At 31.8% G+C, this 18,200-nt stretch overlaps 1 protein-coding gene across 1 annotated transcript in view; it reads right to left on the bottom strand.

The window, feature by feature from the left end:
* Window positions 1–296: 296 nt before the first annotated feature.
* LOC114127468 (uncharacterized) overlaps window positions 297–18,200 on the bottom strand; it is a 28,758-nt gene continuing 10,854 nt past the window's right edge. The window contains exon 2 of the mRNA XM_027991708.2: window positions 297–834. Coding sequence (XP_027847509.1) covers window positions 487–834 — 348 coding nt within the window. The 3' untranslated portion in view covers window positions 297–486. The remainder of the gene's footprint in view (window positions 835–18,200) is intronic.

Below are 18,200 nucleotides of genomic sequence, written 5' to 3'. Positions count from 1 at the left end.
TTCTTTGTAAAACTATTACGTAGAACAAATATTATTATAATTTATTAATAGTAATAGGTACATGCGATGTTCTTTATTTTGTGTACAAGCAATTCGTTTTACTAATTTAATTTTTGTTTGTTTTAATTTCCCGTAATAAGCCGTTCGCATAGCATAGAGAACACTACTTACCGTTGTTCGTGGTATTATAGTATGTGTAAATATTATGCATTAATTGTCTGTAAATTATTTCTTATATTCACCGTAGAGTTACGTAGATAGGTAACTATATTATAATTTATAAAGGTACTACATAATAATATAGTGTTGTGCGTTTTACACATAACGACTGTTATTTTTTATTATTCAATAAAATATAAATAGTATATTATCATATATTATGTTTGAGTATATAAATTATATAATATTAAAAAAAAAAAAAACCGTGCTAAATTTTTTGTCGTTTTATTATAATTAATATTGTAATAATATCGTGCTATTGTGTGTTTACCGCATACAGTTCCGTTTGTTGTTGATCAGCTGAATAGCCTGTCGGACCTCGGTGGCTGCCGCCGGTTGCTGATCGCAGTCCATGAACGGCAACCATCTCAGCCACGAGTACGCGCAGTAACCTTCCGTGTTCTCGCGGCTTGTCGGCAGGTCCTTTACCGCATACTCGACGGCTGCCTTACGCGCCTCCTCCTGCACTTTCGGCGAGTCCAGGGCCTTGGCTAGTTGCTCCTTGCTGTTGCCCGAACGGCCCTCCAGTCCAGCTACGTTGTACAACAATCCTGCCGGAAATCCTTTGGCGTTGGCCTGCACCAGCGCGTCACCGAGGTTGCTGACTCCGGTTACCTGTGCGGGGCCGAGGCAACAAACGGAAAATACATTCAATGGTGTGTTTGAAAAAAAACTTTTTTTCAGTGATATGCGATGTGGTGGTATGAGAATATGACCGCTATGTCGGAAAGGGAGATGAAGCAGTGATCAAACAGAGCTGTAGACACCGCGGTTTATATCATAATAAAAGTTCTCGAGAGACTTCAAGAAAGTTTTAGGTAAAAATATTACAGCAAAATATTCGTTTATCGTTATGACCGGTAGAAATAATAATTACTTGATAGTAGGATTTGATGGTATCGAGCGCAAAATACTATTTTTACATCACATAAGAAGGCGTATAAATTATTATTATTCTAAAAATGAAACGAAAATCAGATTTTATTTGATGTTTATGAAAGTTATTTTAATAACCAAAACAAAGCCCTTGATGGATTATTATTTCGTATTCTTAATATTGTTCATTGTAATAATATGCATTTCGGCGTTTCCGCCTTTCCTGATGAGCTAAAACAGCAAAGACCTGTTTTTGAAGTATTCCGGAGAATTAAGATATTTTTAGTCTACCCCTAACGCCTACGGGTACTTAAATATTATTAGATTATTTGAAGAGTCTAAGCGTCCGCCCACACGCGTAAACGACGACGGTTGTAAACATATTTTAATTTATTATAATAATAACAGTTATGTATTAAACTAGAGTGATTGAATTTTAATGGTATAAAAACATTGTCATTTGTCGACTATAAACTGCAACAAAAATAATATTAATAATAATAAATTATTATTATTATAAATTATAATACTCGTGTTTTCTAATTTCTTAGCTGGTTTTTTAGGAAATGTGTTTGTTGTTTTCTTTGTGTATAGGATCGGTATTTAAGCGATAATTCAGCACATTTTGTGTGTAGGTGTTTAAAAACTTCAATAGCATATTTGCATGAGAGTAGATAAATTATATTTAATTACGACTAATATCATATTATTAATAGTAAATAAATATAAAAAAAATTTGCTGATTACTGTGATATTAGTATATTATATTATATTTATTTATTAAATAAATTGTAAAAATATGTCCTTAGAAATAAAGGTAACCTCCTTTTAGAGTTAGTTTCACATGCAATGGTTAATATTTTAATTCAGATTTAATACACCCATTCAATGACATGGTTCTTAGTTGGTTATGTAATAAAAATCTACTATACAAAAGAGTTCCCAGATTTTTCGATTTCTCTGTATGTTGTGTTGTCTATGCATAAGTTTTTTCAGGCGTCGTTTAATATGTAGTGTATGTCTAAAATATTGTCTCCTACTATGTTATAAGAAAAACATATTGGCAAATTATTAATTTAATTTTTTTTGGAAACTTGTCAGTACGTGAGAGCAATCTTGAAATTGTATGTCCTGATTGATTATAATGGTTATTTTTTATTAATGTTCTTCCGAACTTGCAGGTGCAACTTTTAATGGATATTACGGTTTCTATTTTCAAATTACTTATCGTTTTAAGAAACGATATAAAATATGATATCACTTGACAAAATTGTAGGACCAAGGTTGAATGGATTTTAATTCATTATCAAGTTTATTATGTTTTAATTACAGCAATTTTTAGTTTTTCAAAAATTGATTATCTTATAAAACAGCTATTAAAAAAAAAAAAAATAAATTACTTCTGCTGAAAATACAAATGATAAAAATCGTTTCGATTTAAACACATTAAACGTATAGTATAAATCAAAATCCATTTTTAAAATTAAAATCTGTCAAATCAAAATCTTACAGTTTTGTCAGGTGATTTATTACACCTTTTTTGTATAGGGGCTGTGGTATATATAATAAAATCGATAATCATCCCTTATTGTGGTAATTATTGTAAGATTAGATTTATAACATTATTAATAAGTAATTACAATAGATTTTTATATTACAACGTGTTGAAAAAGTGAATTATGATCAAAATCGAGAAATAAATTTAAATAAGTATGTGATAAGTACACTCGGAGATGATAATATTTTAATCGTGTTACTCGTCCACAGCGGTCAGTTGTTGTTGTGTGAAAATATGTATACATACATATTAAGAAATAATAATTTAAAAAATAAAAACGAAATCGAGAAAAGGTGTTGCTGCACAAGCACGATATAAATAAGTGGAAATCCGTAATTTTATTAATTTGTTTACTCTCTTCTTGTCACTGAAACCGGTTTCATCTTAAGAATGGTATGAGTGTTTTTTTATGTACCTTGTTTTCGAGTTTTTACATTATTTTGTGTTTTAACGGGGCTGTTTGTACAACTTTCTACAAATATTTATTGAAATCGTCAACAAGCACTTGTTAATATGAGCGTGTGTGAAAAAATAATACAATAAATTGAAAAAAGTGTACCGACTTGTTTTGTAAAAATCACGGTTACGAATAGATGGATCTTCAATAAAAACAAAAAAATAAATCTGGCTACGATACACGTGGTATGTATGCTGAGAAAACTACTTAACCGCATAATTCGTTTGATTATTATAATTACATTTAAATAATAATTCTAATGATTTTTACTATTCCTAGACTATATCGGAAAATATAGCGTGTCGCGTGAGTTAAGTCTAAAAATGCGTGACAAACCTTAACCTCTTAATCTGATAACACTTGTTCAAATATATTTAATTTTTCAGTAGTCGGCATTGAAAATATGAAAAATCGTCGAAAAAATAATTCCGTTATATTGCGAATACCTGTTGTAAGGGGGCAAGCGGTGGGAACGTCAAATAGCGGAGAAAAACTTTGGATTATAACGCGTATTACACATAATATATTTTAATTATATTCATGTTCCAATGTCCGTGTACGATACTGAAATGCGATAGTTATTTTCGAGAATATAAAACATTTTTAGAAAAGTAATTCCGTCACACAAAATTTGAAACCCCTATTGGCCCCATTGGGGCTAGGTTAGGTTAGATTTGAAAATTTTCGAAAAATAATATCGACACGCGTGATAAACGAGTGTATCGTTAATATAATATTATAATCGGATTTTCAGCGTATAAACGCACTAGTGGAAATAGTCGTGGTAGCTCATTGTTATAGTAATAATTTTGGTGGCTATACATGTATAATATAGTCCTTGAACAATATATTTATTCCAAAAATCATGATGTTTGAATCATTTTGGGCGGCTAAACATCTATTTCAAATCGAATATCGTTATAAGCTAATATTATTTAAACGATATGATGTTAAACACAAAATGGTCGAAATCTTTACAAATGTTTGGTGATAAAACTTGCCCATTTAAAACACGGGGTAGGGAGGAGGGATAGGGAAGATTCTGTATGAGGATATAGCGTCCCATAAATGTTTGGCTTCGGAAAAATCGCCTTTGAAACGATAAGTACACGTTCTCGCGGCGGGTATTTTTTAGTCAATACGTCGTACATCACCCGCTCTCTCTCCTATACAATAGGCCATAAAATATAGTACATTCCTCTATCAACGTCATATTTTATCATTCGGAATGTCCGGTCTAAACACACCACGGATGACACGAACCGAGCGTTGTACCCGAACACTATACACAGAACACCCGTACAGGTACGCCTAGGTAGGTATTATGTTATTGTTGTTATTAGTTATATAATATTACAACACGACCGTAATGAACGAAACCGGCGAACCGACGATTTCGTGTCGCGTAATAATAATCACTGTTCGACGGGATCCGACTCCCCGGGCCGGACGTATCCGACGACGAGTGTGTACCGTCTATTATTATCGTCATCGCCGACGCCACGATTTTCGGGATTTTCGGATCTGCGGGGGTATGACGACGGTACGTGAGTAGACGGTAAAACGTGATCGCGACGGGGTGTGTGTATGCAGGTATTTTCGTCCCTTATATATGTTTTCGTTCATTTGGTTTTTCAAAAACTATATTACCGTGCCGAGGCGCGCGTAGCAGGTATGTGTTATTATCATTTGTCTTCGCAATAGAGCGTTGTATTTTATCCATAACACATGCACGTGCACTGCGCAGTCTCTCCGGCTGCATATAATATCGCGTGTGTTTTATAATAATATAATACAATAATATATAATAACGTACAGTCACGTGGGAGGAACGCACGTGCGTGCATGTATGTAGGTCGATTTCGTTGCCCCGAAAGCCTCTTTTACCTTAGGGGCATCGCAGCGGGTTTGGGGGGGGGAGTATTTTTGTCATTGCGCACGCTGAACACGCGTCGATATATTTTATTTTATACGAGCGGGTTAGGTCGGGTTACGTTTTTATTTATTTGAACATTTTAAACTATACGTATGCTTAAACTAAACAACCGTGGGTAGCCTTACCTCGATGTCCTGCGTTCGGCTGCGAGAACGATACATTTTTTCTCGGAAATTAAATACCTATATTCATACATTTTTTTTTTTTTTTTTTTGTTATGACGTGTAGTCTTATTGTACATTACACTCGTATTGTCTGCAGGTCAACGTTTTCTCGGCAAAGAGAATAAGTCCTCCCGCTGGGAAGCCGTTCGGGGAGACGTAGCGCCTTTTCACGTCTCTATTATTATTATTTTTTCTTACACATGTACGTATCGACGTCGGACCGAAACAAATTCGCATTCCTGTTGGCGAATATTATTTTTTCAACGATTTAAACTGTCGCATACACGAGCACTCATCATAATAATAATAATACACGCATCATTTTATGCGGTTAGATTAATATTATTGGATAAATTTGTTAATTTTAAATTTAGAATTCAGCCACGGGACTATAATACTATTTTGGTTTTACGGTTTTCCGCACTAAGTCTCAATTGTATCCTGTTGTAGCTCATTTTAATTGATGGAAATGGGTATTGTTTATGCCGTTTGAGGAGGACATATTTAGCTCGGCTATGGATTCGAACGTTTCTAATTAAAAACTGAAACGGAACCGTGCATAAAGGAGGAATTGAACCCCGAGGTCTTTGTCTCTAATAGTAAGTACATTACCCGAATCCAAATCGCATTAATTTCCAATTTTCATTTATTAATTATTTGTATGGATATTATGTATTTACATGCAACATTTATATTTATACATATTTTTAAAGTAAGAAGTATTTCAACTATAGTAGGTATTATGCACAGATTTTGTATTTTAAATTGTTTTTCTATTAACTGTTATTTTATTACATGGTGAGGTGAATTAGTTAATACTTCCTTAAACTTCTTTTACTATTTCTATTATATCACTATAATATCATGTCGTTTAATAATAATAAAAATATTAATAGGAGGCATTTTTAAACTCTCTTAGCTTTTTAATTGTTGTGTGTTATGTTTGTTATGTTGGTGTATATATTATTATATTATTCAAAGCGGTTGCGTGAATTATTATATTTTATTATATTACACACGTAAAAAACCAACCACCCGGTCTATAGAGTCTTAAATATTTATATTTTCATACGACACACTAATATAAATTTAAAGTAACGTTGGGGAGTGGTAAGGTTGAATTCCTAATTTCAAGCATAATGTACACCACCGCCACTGCACCGACGTACACATTTTATAAATTACGCGACGGCGTGAAATTTAACAGTCCACCCGCGCCCGCCACATATTTATTATTTTGATATACATTACACTACACATAACGTGTAAAGGTTATAATATATTATATACGATGCGAGTGCGCGACACTGTTAGTGGTGTATGTTTGTTTTCAATTTGTATCCGCCGCTATATGTAATTGCGTTTAAAGTGCCGACAATCAATCCGAGTTTAACCACCGTATTAAAATATAAAATATCAATATGTGGGTAGCTATACTCGTTGTTATAGATTTGATTTGAAATACCCTTTGCAATTGTTATATGTGTATCAAATAAGCGCAGTGCGCAGATGTATTAGAATCCGAACGGTATTATTATTACTGCGTAGTGCGTACATTTGTATGCCACTTATGTGTATATGTGTGCCACTTTTACACATATTGTACATAATATGTTTTTATTATTATTAGAAGTTATCCTCAGCATCTGAGGCTGTATTGGACGAGCAAATTGGTTTTCGATAAAATTAGGTTATACCGCCGCATTAATGATGTTCACGAAAAATGTAGAATACTCGTATTATAATATTATTATGATGTTATTGTTTTATATATTTGACCGGTTAAGTTTGTTTTTGAAAAGAATTCTATTTGAGTTTGAGGATGTTGTTTGGTTCCGGCGGTTTAGACAACTATCTGACTATTCGCCTTATATTTTAATATCGGGTGTATAAGTCGGAACGTTGTTTGTAATGATCTGAATATTTTTCAGAGTTACTACAGACATATTATAATATTATGTACTAGGTACTGCAGGTCGATTTTTCGAAGGATTCACGAAGATAAAATTCTTTAATTTAATAGATTTTCGAAATTTCATTATTACGATCAGTATTTACAAACGACGCTATAGTGATGTGAGCAACGCGTTATTTAAACTGTAAAGCAATGAAGTACAACGATAATGATTATAGTAAGTCAGCATCACGACAACGTCTCATCGCACCCTAAAGCCTCGTGTGAAATTAGTTTACGACGACCTTATATACAATATATATATATGTTGTGCTACATAACGGTATGCAATTATTACGTTTACCTGTGAATTATACTTATAATAGGATGTAGGTAGGTATAATACCCGTTACTATATTTATAATATACACGTGTGCATATGAATATGTCATATCATTATGTGTGTGTTCGGTTTCGAGCGTCCTGATTATTAACATCAAGGGTTTCAGTTTGCATTTGTCACGTCACTGCAGCACAATAACATACAGCGGCGTGACACTGGAGGAATTGAAGAGGCCACTTTAACTCTTTCATAATATTCGTTCGTTTTCCCACTCGGGGGACGTTAACAAACACGAGTACGTGGACCAGATCGCGGGGCACATTTTTAGCTTTTTCGAGTGTTTGGGGTAGTCGAGTGTGCAATATAATATTGCACGTATACTCGACTATACTAACTGTATATACGCTGCCGCGGCTATCAATATACGCCGTTGTGTGCATCACACATCACACCCACAGTTTTATTTCGGAAAACACATTAGTCTAGGGCTCGGAAGTTGTAGGAGTTGCATATTTTTCTGTATGCTCTCAATTTATAGCAGACCAAGCTAGAAATCCGTTCTATACGTTGATAAGTTTAAATACAAAAATAAAAAATGCATTTTTTTGTATATTTTGTCAATTTTAGAAAAAAAGTGCATATTTTTTAATTTTCATATGTTTTTTATGCATATGGCATCACACTTTCAATACTTCACCGTTTCGGCGTACCTTTACGTGATCGTGTACAGGGTTATCACGATCGTCTGATTACGAATTTTAATGTAAAATCGTCATGGTTTCGTGACCGTACAGGGCGCGTTTTTTACTTATATGTATCACTTAGTTTCTACTTAGATGATTGAGACTATTCGAAAATCGGTTATCTCGCGATAATTTAACGCAATTCTTAACAATTTAATGTTACGTAATATTAATAATTTTGCACTCAAGTAGATATTTTCGTATCGGAAGTACTATACATCACAATCTAAATTACTGAATACTGAAAAGAACGAAACTTCATTATTTTTTGTGTTATATTTAATAGTTGTATTGATGTTAGTTTATTGTGCACGTTCTAAAAAAAAAGTTGAAGGTTTTTGAGTAGAACACTAAAACTTTGAATTGGATATTTAATATTTATAATGGATTATTATAACAAAAATGAAAGTAAATAATAAAAACAATTTAAACATTCGAAAAAACATGTGCAAATTAACAGTTCATGTTTTAATAGAATGCTATTACATGTAGATATATAAAACAAGCTTAATATAGTTGGAGGTTATTATAACAACTTTTATACATAAAAGTAACAAGGTATTAGGTATCCATTTAAAATAAATTAATATCATATATATTATAATATTATGTTATGTGTTATTAATTATTATGATTTATGACTGTTCAATTTTTAATAGGTATATGCTATGCATGTTGCACAATAATATTATATATAGCATCAAAGTAAGACAATTACAAATCAATAGTAATTAATAATTACTAGTTACTATTCAAAGATCGTAATGGTATAAACATTATGTTTAATACATCGTTCTAATACTAATTAAAAGTTAAAAAAATACTAACTCCAAGACCAAGTTTAAAATGCTACTTTAAAAGTCCTGTTTAATCACAAAACACAAACTTGAAATAGGTACCTATCGTGAGTTTATTGGACTAAATTCAAATTACTTAGTTTAATATACCAACGTAGGTACCTACTTAAGTACTTTGGTGGAGTTTGAATTGTTATGAACGTTTAATATTTATGACACTATTTCAACACCTACATTATAATACTATATTCTTCTATTATACTTAAATGGATTATTTCAATAATTAAGATAATAAAAAATGTAGTTAAGTACTTAGTTATATTGGTAAACTCAATAAGTCTTTATAAGCTTGATACGTTGAACTTACATCCAATTGTATAATAATATCAACTTTTATTAAAAAAAAAATTCAAGTGTCATAAAAACAATTATAATTACAAACCATTCAAAAATAGTTTTTTTTTTAAATTTTAATAGAGGTATAATCGAAGAAAATTTGATTTGTTTCTTAATATTACATTTATAATGTCTCAAAAGGAGTCGTTATACATTATCTTATTTATATTTTTACCTAGTACCTAGTCTTTGATCAATATTTTCAAAGTGTGCACGTTATGTGAAAATATAATGATTTTTTTTAACTTGTAAAAAGATGATTAAAAAAATACTAAGAATTATTAGACTAAAAATAATTAAAAATATTTAAATTAAGTTTAAAGTAAAATTATTAATTTACATAATTGTAAGTTATAATTTGTCCTACTAATTTAAATATACATTATTTATAATTGCATACACGTTTGACTATGTAAATAAAATATTTGTTTTGAATATTGTAAATAAACTTGAAAAGCTTAAATCAACCGAATTTAAAAGAAATTACATATTTATAAGCATATTATACTATTACCTTGAGAGTAGAATAAACATAATATAACATATTACTATATTAGTATTATACGTATACGGCATACTTCGTCGAGTAAGTTAAAACGTTATAAGTTATTAAATTGATTTCTATTTCAGGTACTCTAGACAGGCGAGGATCCAGAACTCATTTACGGGGGGGGGGGGACATTTTAAATTAAATTTCGCTAGAAACGCTATCGGCAAAACAATGCAGATATACATACAGTGTATACCAGAGCTACAGGGGGGGGGAGCATGGTCCCTTGCTCCCTCACCTCTTGGATCCGCGCTTAACTCTAGAATAGTAACTATCTAACATAGAAATGTAATTGATATTGCAATTATACTGACATAGTGACATGTAATGCAAATAATATACGATAGTATTATATATAATAATCGTTACATTTATGTTATCCCTTTACTTGAAAGATATAGTGTATGCTTAGACGAGATGCATATAGTATACTGTCTGGTACCTAGTTGAGGGATGAATAACTTCATTCCGAATATAAAATCAACTGTGAGAAATCAGGATTTACACATAAGTGCATCTATACAATAATGTTATACAGTATATAATATTATACCTACAATAGAGCGAACCATGACGCACCCAACTACTGAGTTTTTAATATTTTGGTGACGGTGAGGACTTTAACGAAATAATACGATGGTACTCATAGCATGTACAATTTTAATAATTGTTATTATTTTGTTTTTAATGCGCTTTTAAAAGTTGTCATGTTGTTATTATTTGTATGTTATCTTTATGTTAAAATTATAATATAATACAATTGCAGTAGTTTTTTGGGTTAATAGTACTATTTAGGGTAGTAAGGGTAGTATTTATACGATTACTAGTACATTTATAAATAACACCGTATATTTTATACGACTATTAAATAAAAAGAGAGGAAAACCGAAGTTGATTTATTATATTGTGCTATGCGTACGTTATATTGTAAAACTCCCATTATTTTCAAAAGACAAACAAGCATTAAAAGCCATGTACAAAGGATTTAACCGCCTTCCTCTGAATCTGTTGCCACGGAAACACTTTATACGACGTACGATGGATATATACAAAAATTAAAGGACTTGTACCGAAATAAATCTTTTGTTCAAGTTACAAGCTCTGGTGAGATTTATTGCTTTCCGAATATGAACAAAACAAATATAATATTAGAACACATATAAAACATTTTCAAATCTAGGTCTTGGTTAAGAAAATACTAAAATAAACATGTCAATATCCAATAATTTCAAACGTATCCATTATAGTTTTATACTACTGAAGTGTTTTGAATAACTATTACTATACTTTGCCGAGTGGCAAGTAAATGTGAGTTTTCCTCAACGTGATGATTTATCAAGTCATCACTTTCCGGTAAAATATACCATTTCAAATAACTAATCATTCGTTAAAAATTTGTGTAAAGTTTAAGGACCGCGGAACACCAGTAGAATACTAAGTCTGTATGACATTTTATTTACTGAATATTCATACCTGTTATTGTTATAAGAATAAATAAAAAGAGTGTATAATTTTTAATAATAAATATTTAATAGAAATGTCAGACAAAATAAAAGGAAATGTGAAGCGCCGCACGGTAAATAAGATATGTCAGAAATTTTCTTTCCATACATCCACAATCTACATTTAATATTTACAGTTCGTTCCCAGTAGACTTATATCAGAAATCAGAATCGTTTTTGTCCAATTTGTATATAAAATGTAAATACGCAAACATAAATACTATATATTATAATATAATTGCATGCATGGTATTAAAAGACGTAAGTTTGTTGAGCAAATATTAGTTGTGTTTTGTGTGTGTGTGCGCGGCGGAGAGGATTGATGATTATGTATTTAGGTCATCTGGACCAGAGACTAAATTTGTTTTATCAACGTTATTGATTTTTGTACAAATATTGTGTTGGAGTTTAGGACTTTTAAAGTATCCGCTATATGTACGAGTATCATAGAGTTTAACAGTAATAAATTATGGACAACTTCGCGCGCTATATTGGTTTTAAAAAAAAATTTAAAAAAAATATCTCTCGACAATAACGATTTTACTCCCGTAATACTAATTGCACGAGATTTAAGTATGGGTCTTAACACTCGATAACAAATATTATAACGATTAAAATAATAATTATTATTATATCAAATACGAAACAAGACGTGAGCCCGTTATCATTGTGGTGTTGTCGTGTTGACAGCACAGATACCGAATTTGGAGATAGGGTGACATTACACTATAGCACCCTCCATATACGATATAACTCAAATATAGCGCCTATGATTGACAGACTGACAGAATTATATAATATATACACAGTAGTTGAACGTCTTGTCGGTCGTATATGAATCATTCGTTAATTGATAACTTATTGATATCGTCACACGTCGATGTACGGACCGTATACGACCCGTGTTATGGTATAAAACAAACAAAACACATGTAGTCGCGTGTAATTATAATACACACGTCGAACGGATATCATATTATGAATGTGAGTTGGTGAAGAAAAGGAGTAAAAGGGTCATAATATGGCGTGACGGTGTAACGGCGGAGTCTGTTCATAATAATATTATGTCGGCACACATACTATTACATAATATTATTTACAGGTAATATTGTACAGGTATAATATATTTGTCGGTTGATATTTATTTATCATACGTCGACGCTTCTGTTTTTTTTAACTGTCAGAATTAATAACTCGTGAAAAATAGAACGTGTTCGGTGACCTCTGTAAAATATCATTAAAATATACACAGTTTTTCGGCGGCGACGGATCTTTAATTATACAATATTTATATACATAAACCCAGTAGGCAATATTATTATATATTATTATGATGAATGAATATAGCTACGCGAAAATGCGAAAAAAATATTAATATATTTTACACCGTCGTTCGTCCGAATTTATCGAGTCTGTGAGGAGCGCGAAAATATTTTTGGTGATTAAAAAAAAAAAAAAAAAAATTATTAATGATTTCAAAACGACCGGCGGCAACTGTGCCGTCAAAATCTGCTCGGAATATTTCTCCCTTGATTTGTGCACCTGTTTTAATGTGGTTTTATATTCACCAACGCCGTTGCCGCGTCGTTATACATCGTTAATTATAAATTATAATATTTTATTCTGATTGCTCAACGACAACTGAACCGGCAGGTAAATTATTAATTTTTTTTATTCTGATATAGGCGCAATGTGGACAATTGTTTGGAGAAGGAGAGGGGCTAAAATTATGAAAGCAGTTCACTTCGCATCCCCTATAATAATTTCTACAGTCATAATAAAACACGCCAAGTCGCTATAACATTTACGTAGTTTGGTACGCAATAATCAGCAAAAACCAAATACTAACTACCAGTGAAATACCAATGAATATTATCAAATATGCAATTGCATATTTGCGCTATTTGTTTATATTCTACAGATGTTAATTATTGAACCGTATTAGGTAGATATTTGATCAAACAAATAAATTATAGGTATAAAATTAGGTAAATCTACAATTGAATAGAAAACTGCAAGTTTGGTCTTGTGGTGTTAGAATAATTTATGTATACCAAGGTCAGTAGTTTCCGAGGGATTTCTGAAGAACAATTTTGGTCATTTCGAAAATGACACACAGTGGATAGATCATTATCTTCGTTATTTTCAACAATTTTTTAGATGAAATTTCAAATGGCTTAGAATTTATGAAATCAAAATTATTAGGTGTTTTATTTGTTTTAAAATAAAAAATGCTAAACATAATGATATAATCTAGGTAATGCAGAATTTTAGTGCAGACTTGAAGTAACTTTATGAAACATTTGATAAGTAATAAATAATAATATCGATTATCGAGTAAAAAAAAACACTTAACACGCAAAGAATAAAGTTGTTTTTTGGAGTTGATAATTACAAAAAATTTAGTTTCAGATTGAGTTTTTTAAATATAGTGAGTGGGGGAGATAGAAACATACTCTCGTTGCGTAGCTAATTGCGATAAATAAGAAGTTATAATGCCATAATGACATGTTCTTAAACTCTATACTCTAAAAATAGCTAATATAATATGAAAGAATATTTTTTAATGAATATATTTTTTATTTCTGTAATTATTACAGTATAATGTAACAATATTATGTTACATATATTATTATCTATATTTAAGACTACTGTTATACCGACTACGAATTACGATGTGTCATATTATTGATAATAATAGTACATTTATAATATTTATTTGACAACATTTTTGTAGACCGATTATCAAGTTGACTACAAAATCCCGCATATTAATTTTTTTTATTTAATCCGATCATTTTAGGTACTGGTTGTAGATTTAAGAATACATATACACAAAAAATAAGGCGGGCTTCAATAAAACTAGGGAGCTAACCCCCCCCCCCTGACCCCCAAAATGGCACCTATGGACTTTCTGTACATATTTATACTGGCGTATAATAATTAGTACGTAACACGAGTAACGATTAAAATCAATTCATTCTAAAATTATTCAATTGAAAATTTTAATATTGTTTTCGTAATTATTGTCGATATAAGGACTTCGCCATTGAGTGGTGAGGGGGAGAGGATTTGTACCTACACCAGCTTAAATTTCCGCAGTTCCGTGGCTAGTGGCTACCTCGCAGATTTTATTAAACGCGTTTTCCGTTTACTTTGACAAATATTATATGTTATGTCCTACAAAAAAAAAATATGTATTATACGTAAAACTCGTTACGGACTTCTTTCTCCATCAGGGTAAATCATTTTCTCGTTAAAAAAACATTATATTATTATTATTATTACTTGTACCTACGGTGATCATTCGAAACCGATCAATGTCCTCGGTCGTCTTTTTTCCCCTGTGTGTTCGAACCGACGGCGGATGGTAATAATTCGCCGTAGAAATATTAATCTATTTATTATTATTATTATTTTCACAGAACGCGCACAACGAGCCGACGAAGTTAATTGAATCGGTCATGTACCTGTGGTATTTATCTTCTAAAAAAAGACCAGTTCTGAATGTATATGAAGACACGCGGTTGTAATGTTATGATACGACGCACAGTCGAATTTAACGCGAACACAAGATGCGTGGTTTTTGGTCCGTATAAAAACGTTGTGCTGCAGTATACAAATTAGGAAAATTTATTTTCTGTTAGAAAATGTATTTACCCAAGTAAATTAAAGCTATATAATATTTTGAAAAGAAATTAGATTACTCGGTTGACTCTATAATTTGGTTTACAGGGTGTCTCGCGAGGATTCTCTGACGTAAGTAAGTGGGATGGTATAGAGATGTCATTAGGTCCTTTTCTCCCGGTTCTCGGCTTTTTGGAACAGTGACTCTCCCCAAGTCACCCTGTGCGCACTTATACAATATTTAAACACTTAGCACAGTCTTTTTCGTTCGGTATATAAATTATTATTAATATTAAAATATATTTTCCAAACGATTACCTATGTGTGCAGTGATGTGATAGACATTAGGCCTTTGGCTAAATTGTCTCACGGGAATCGTCACAGCGTATGCTCGTTATATATACTTAATATAAATATTATATATAGAGTGAAAGGATGTTAACGGTTTTTGGTTATTGTTTGTGAACTGAATTTCTAAGCGGAAAAAGAAACACTACATAAATAAACATTGGAAAATATAGCAAAAAAGTACAGCGAAAGAAATATATATATATATACGTAAAGGTAAAATAAATAATAATGTAGGTATTGTTGTTTTATTATATTTTATAATACAATGTAATGATGGCTAATAGGCCTATTGTCATAACCCATAAAAACATAATTTTACATGGAACACTTAAATCATGATATTTTCCAAAGTAATGGGTTTAATCGGTTAATCTAATTGAGTAAATATTATTGTATTATATAATAATTTATTAAACCATAATGTTAAATAATTGAGTTAGGTATTAAAACCAACAAAATTATTAATTTATTATTAACCTCTTCCAAAGTTACATAATTTAAAATCATAATTCTATAACGACATCATTTTAAATTTTAATGACTTCTTTCAGGGTAACTAAATATTATGGTATAATGATATTATTATATCATACTTAGTTTAAGGTGTTTAGGTGCGGTTAAGTAGAAGTTGATGGCAATTGGTCAAAAAGTCCGTTTTAACGTTTTTAAAAAAAGTTGGAAAAAAAACCTAAAAAAAAAAACAAAATATTCTATTAAATTTTCATTTATAATTATATAATAAAATATAATTAATGTTAATTTTTGTTACCTAACTAAATCGTATCTACTTACTTAAAAATAAGAAAATAGAAAAAACATAATAATATAATATGTATGTACAAAAACTAATATTAATTATATCTCATACCATATATAATATATATACCTATATAAGAAGTATATGGTATATTTTATACTTATATAATAAATTTATAATTATAAATGAAAAATCAATAGAATATTTTGTATTTTTGGACTTTTCGTCCTAAATTCGTAGTTGGTTTATACATAACACCACTCATTATCACTTATCATTTATCATTGGTTTATAACGCTCAAATGAAGGCATAACGTATACAAATTGTGGGTTAAGACACAAGAAAATCACATAAAATCGAATACGTCGTCGAATCCCTGTTTTCAACCAAGGTTAGAGTTACGATTGGAGGCTGGAGCCTTTAACCATCGATAATATTATATTTTATAATTTAGTATAATACGTCGACATTATTCGACGGACCGTTTGATTTTCGTCTCATTTACTTCAATACATTTTGGAAATCGGTACTCCGTACAGCATTATAGCACATAAGTTCATCATATTATAATATTATCTATACACTGGTAGTCGGTTTTTCACTATCGTTATATGCGGTCTGCTGTCGTACTCCCACACACGCCATATTATGTAATTATGCAAATGCCATAGAAACACGGGCCAACCGGAATATACGTTCGGATGGAAATAGTTAACGTTTTAACGGTACACTACGTACCTATATTATGTGCTTATTACTACACGTTCGTAATGTATGCGCGTATAAGTATGATTTTCGGCGGCCGAGGGTATATATAGTCGACGAAACCGACGGCAATAAAAGCCGCGAACATCGCGAACCGCGTGTGTATAAGTAATCACATACTACCTACATATTACTCGCGTGAAATTAACGAAAAACACGATTCGACGACGTATTGTGATTGGTACCACAATATACGTATAACGTATAGTATCGCATAGGTACCTATAATAGAGGTATACGATGCGCGGTAATAAAATAATCGACCGTTGGTGCTCCACGAGGGGTAAAAGAGTTGGGTTATGATATTTTCTCCGGCAAAATAAAACGGTAATTATAATTTATTACCTCCGCGTATAAACATTATATTATACACACACACACACACACACGCGCGCACACGAGGTCGAGTTTATTGTTGTCCGTCTGACGCTGGCGTTCGTGTAATTAATAATTATTATTACTGCGGTATTATCATATACACGTATATATACCTACGTGTGCACGCAAAAAAATAAATCGTAACTCGTGCACGGTAAATTGTGACTTGTGTATAAAATTTGCTAGCACACACGCGCGCGACGCACACGACTCATGACAATAACAATAATAATAACAGTAGTACAGCGGTGGTAGTAGTAGTGGTAATGATAATGAACGACGGCGTTTCCGGGTCAGTGAGCCGTACCGCAAACGGTCTCTTTAAACCGTCTGGCGGTTGAAGCTGTGACTCGGAACTCTAGACGACATCGCGTTAAATTACTGTCGTGCAGGCCTCATCTGTACATGATATAATAATAATAATAATAATAATAATATCATTAAAACGTTGTGACCGGAGGACGAGACGGCGGCGGCGGTACGTGTGCAAACGCGCAAAGTGTATACATACACGATATTACTATCATATGTGTGTACTCGTATACCGAGTGTCGAGTACGCGCGCGTGTGCTCTGCAGGACGTACATATAGTCGGTATAGTGTTTTATTTCGCAGGACGTCTGCGGGCTTTGGTATTACGTCGCGCGAGATTTTCCGATTTTCCGCCCGTTTCCAAGGAGTAGTTGCGAAAAGTCGTCTTATCGCTTAACACGATAACGATATTGTTATACGAGTAATGTCGTGTCCGCAAACGTTTACGAGAGCATAATATGACACAATATAGTGTTATACCGCCGTAGTCTTCGATCGTTACGTCATTAGACGCGTATACGCGTAATCGTTCAAACGTTCTCGCCTGCAAAATTATTAAGGAGACGCACTAAAA

Source organism: Aphis gossypii, chromosome 1 (assembly GCF_020184175.1).
Source record: "Aphis gossypii isolate Hap1 chromosome 1, ASM2018417v2, whole genome shotgun sequence".
Lineage (NCBI taxonomy): Eukaryota > Metazoa > Arthropoda > Insecta > Hemiptera > Aphididae > Aphis > Aphis gossypii.
Note: the sequence above shows the minus strand (reverse complement) of the source record. Positions and strands in the feature narration are given on the sequence as shown.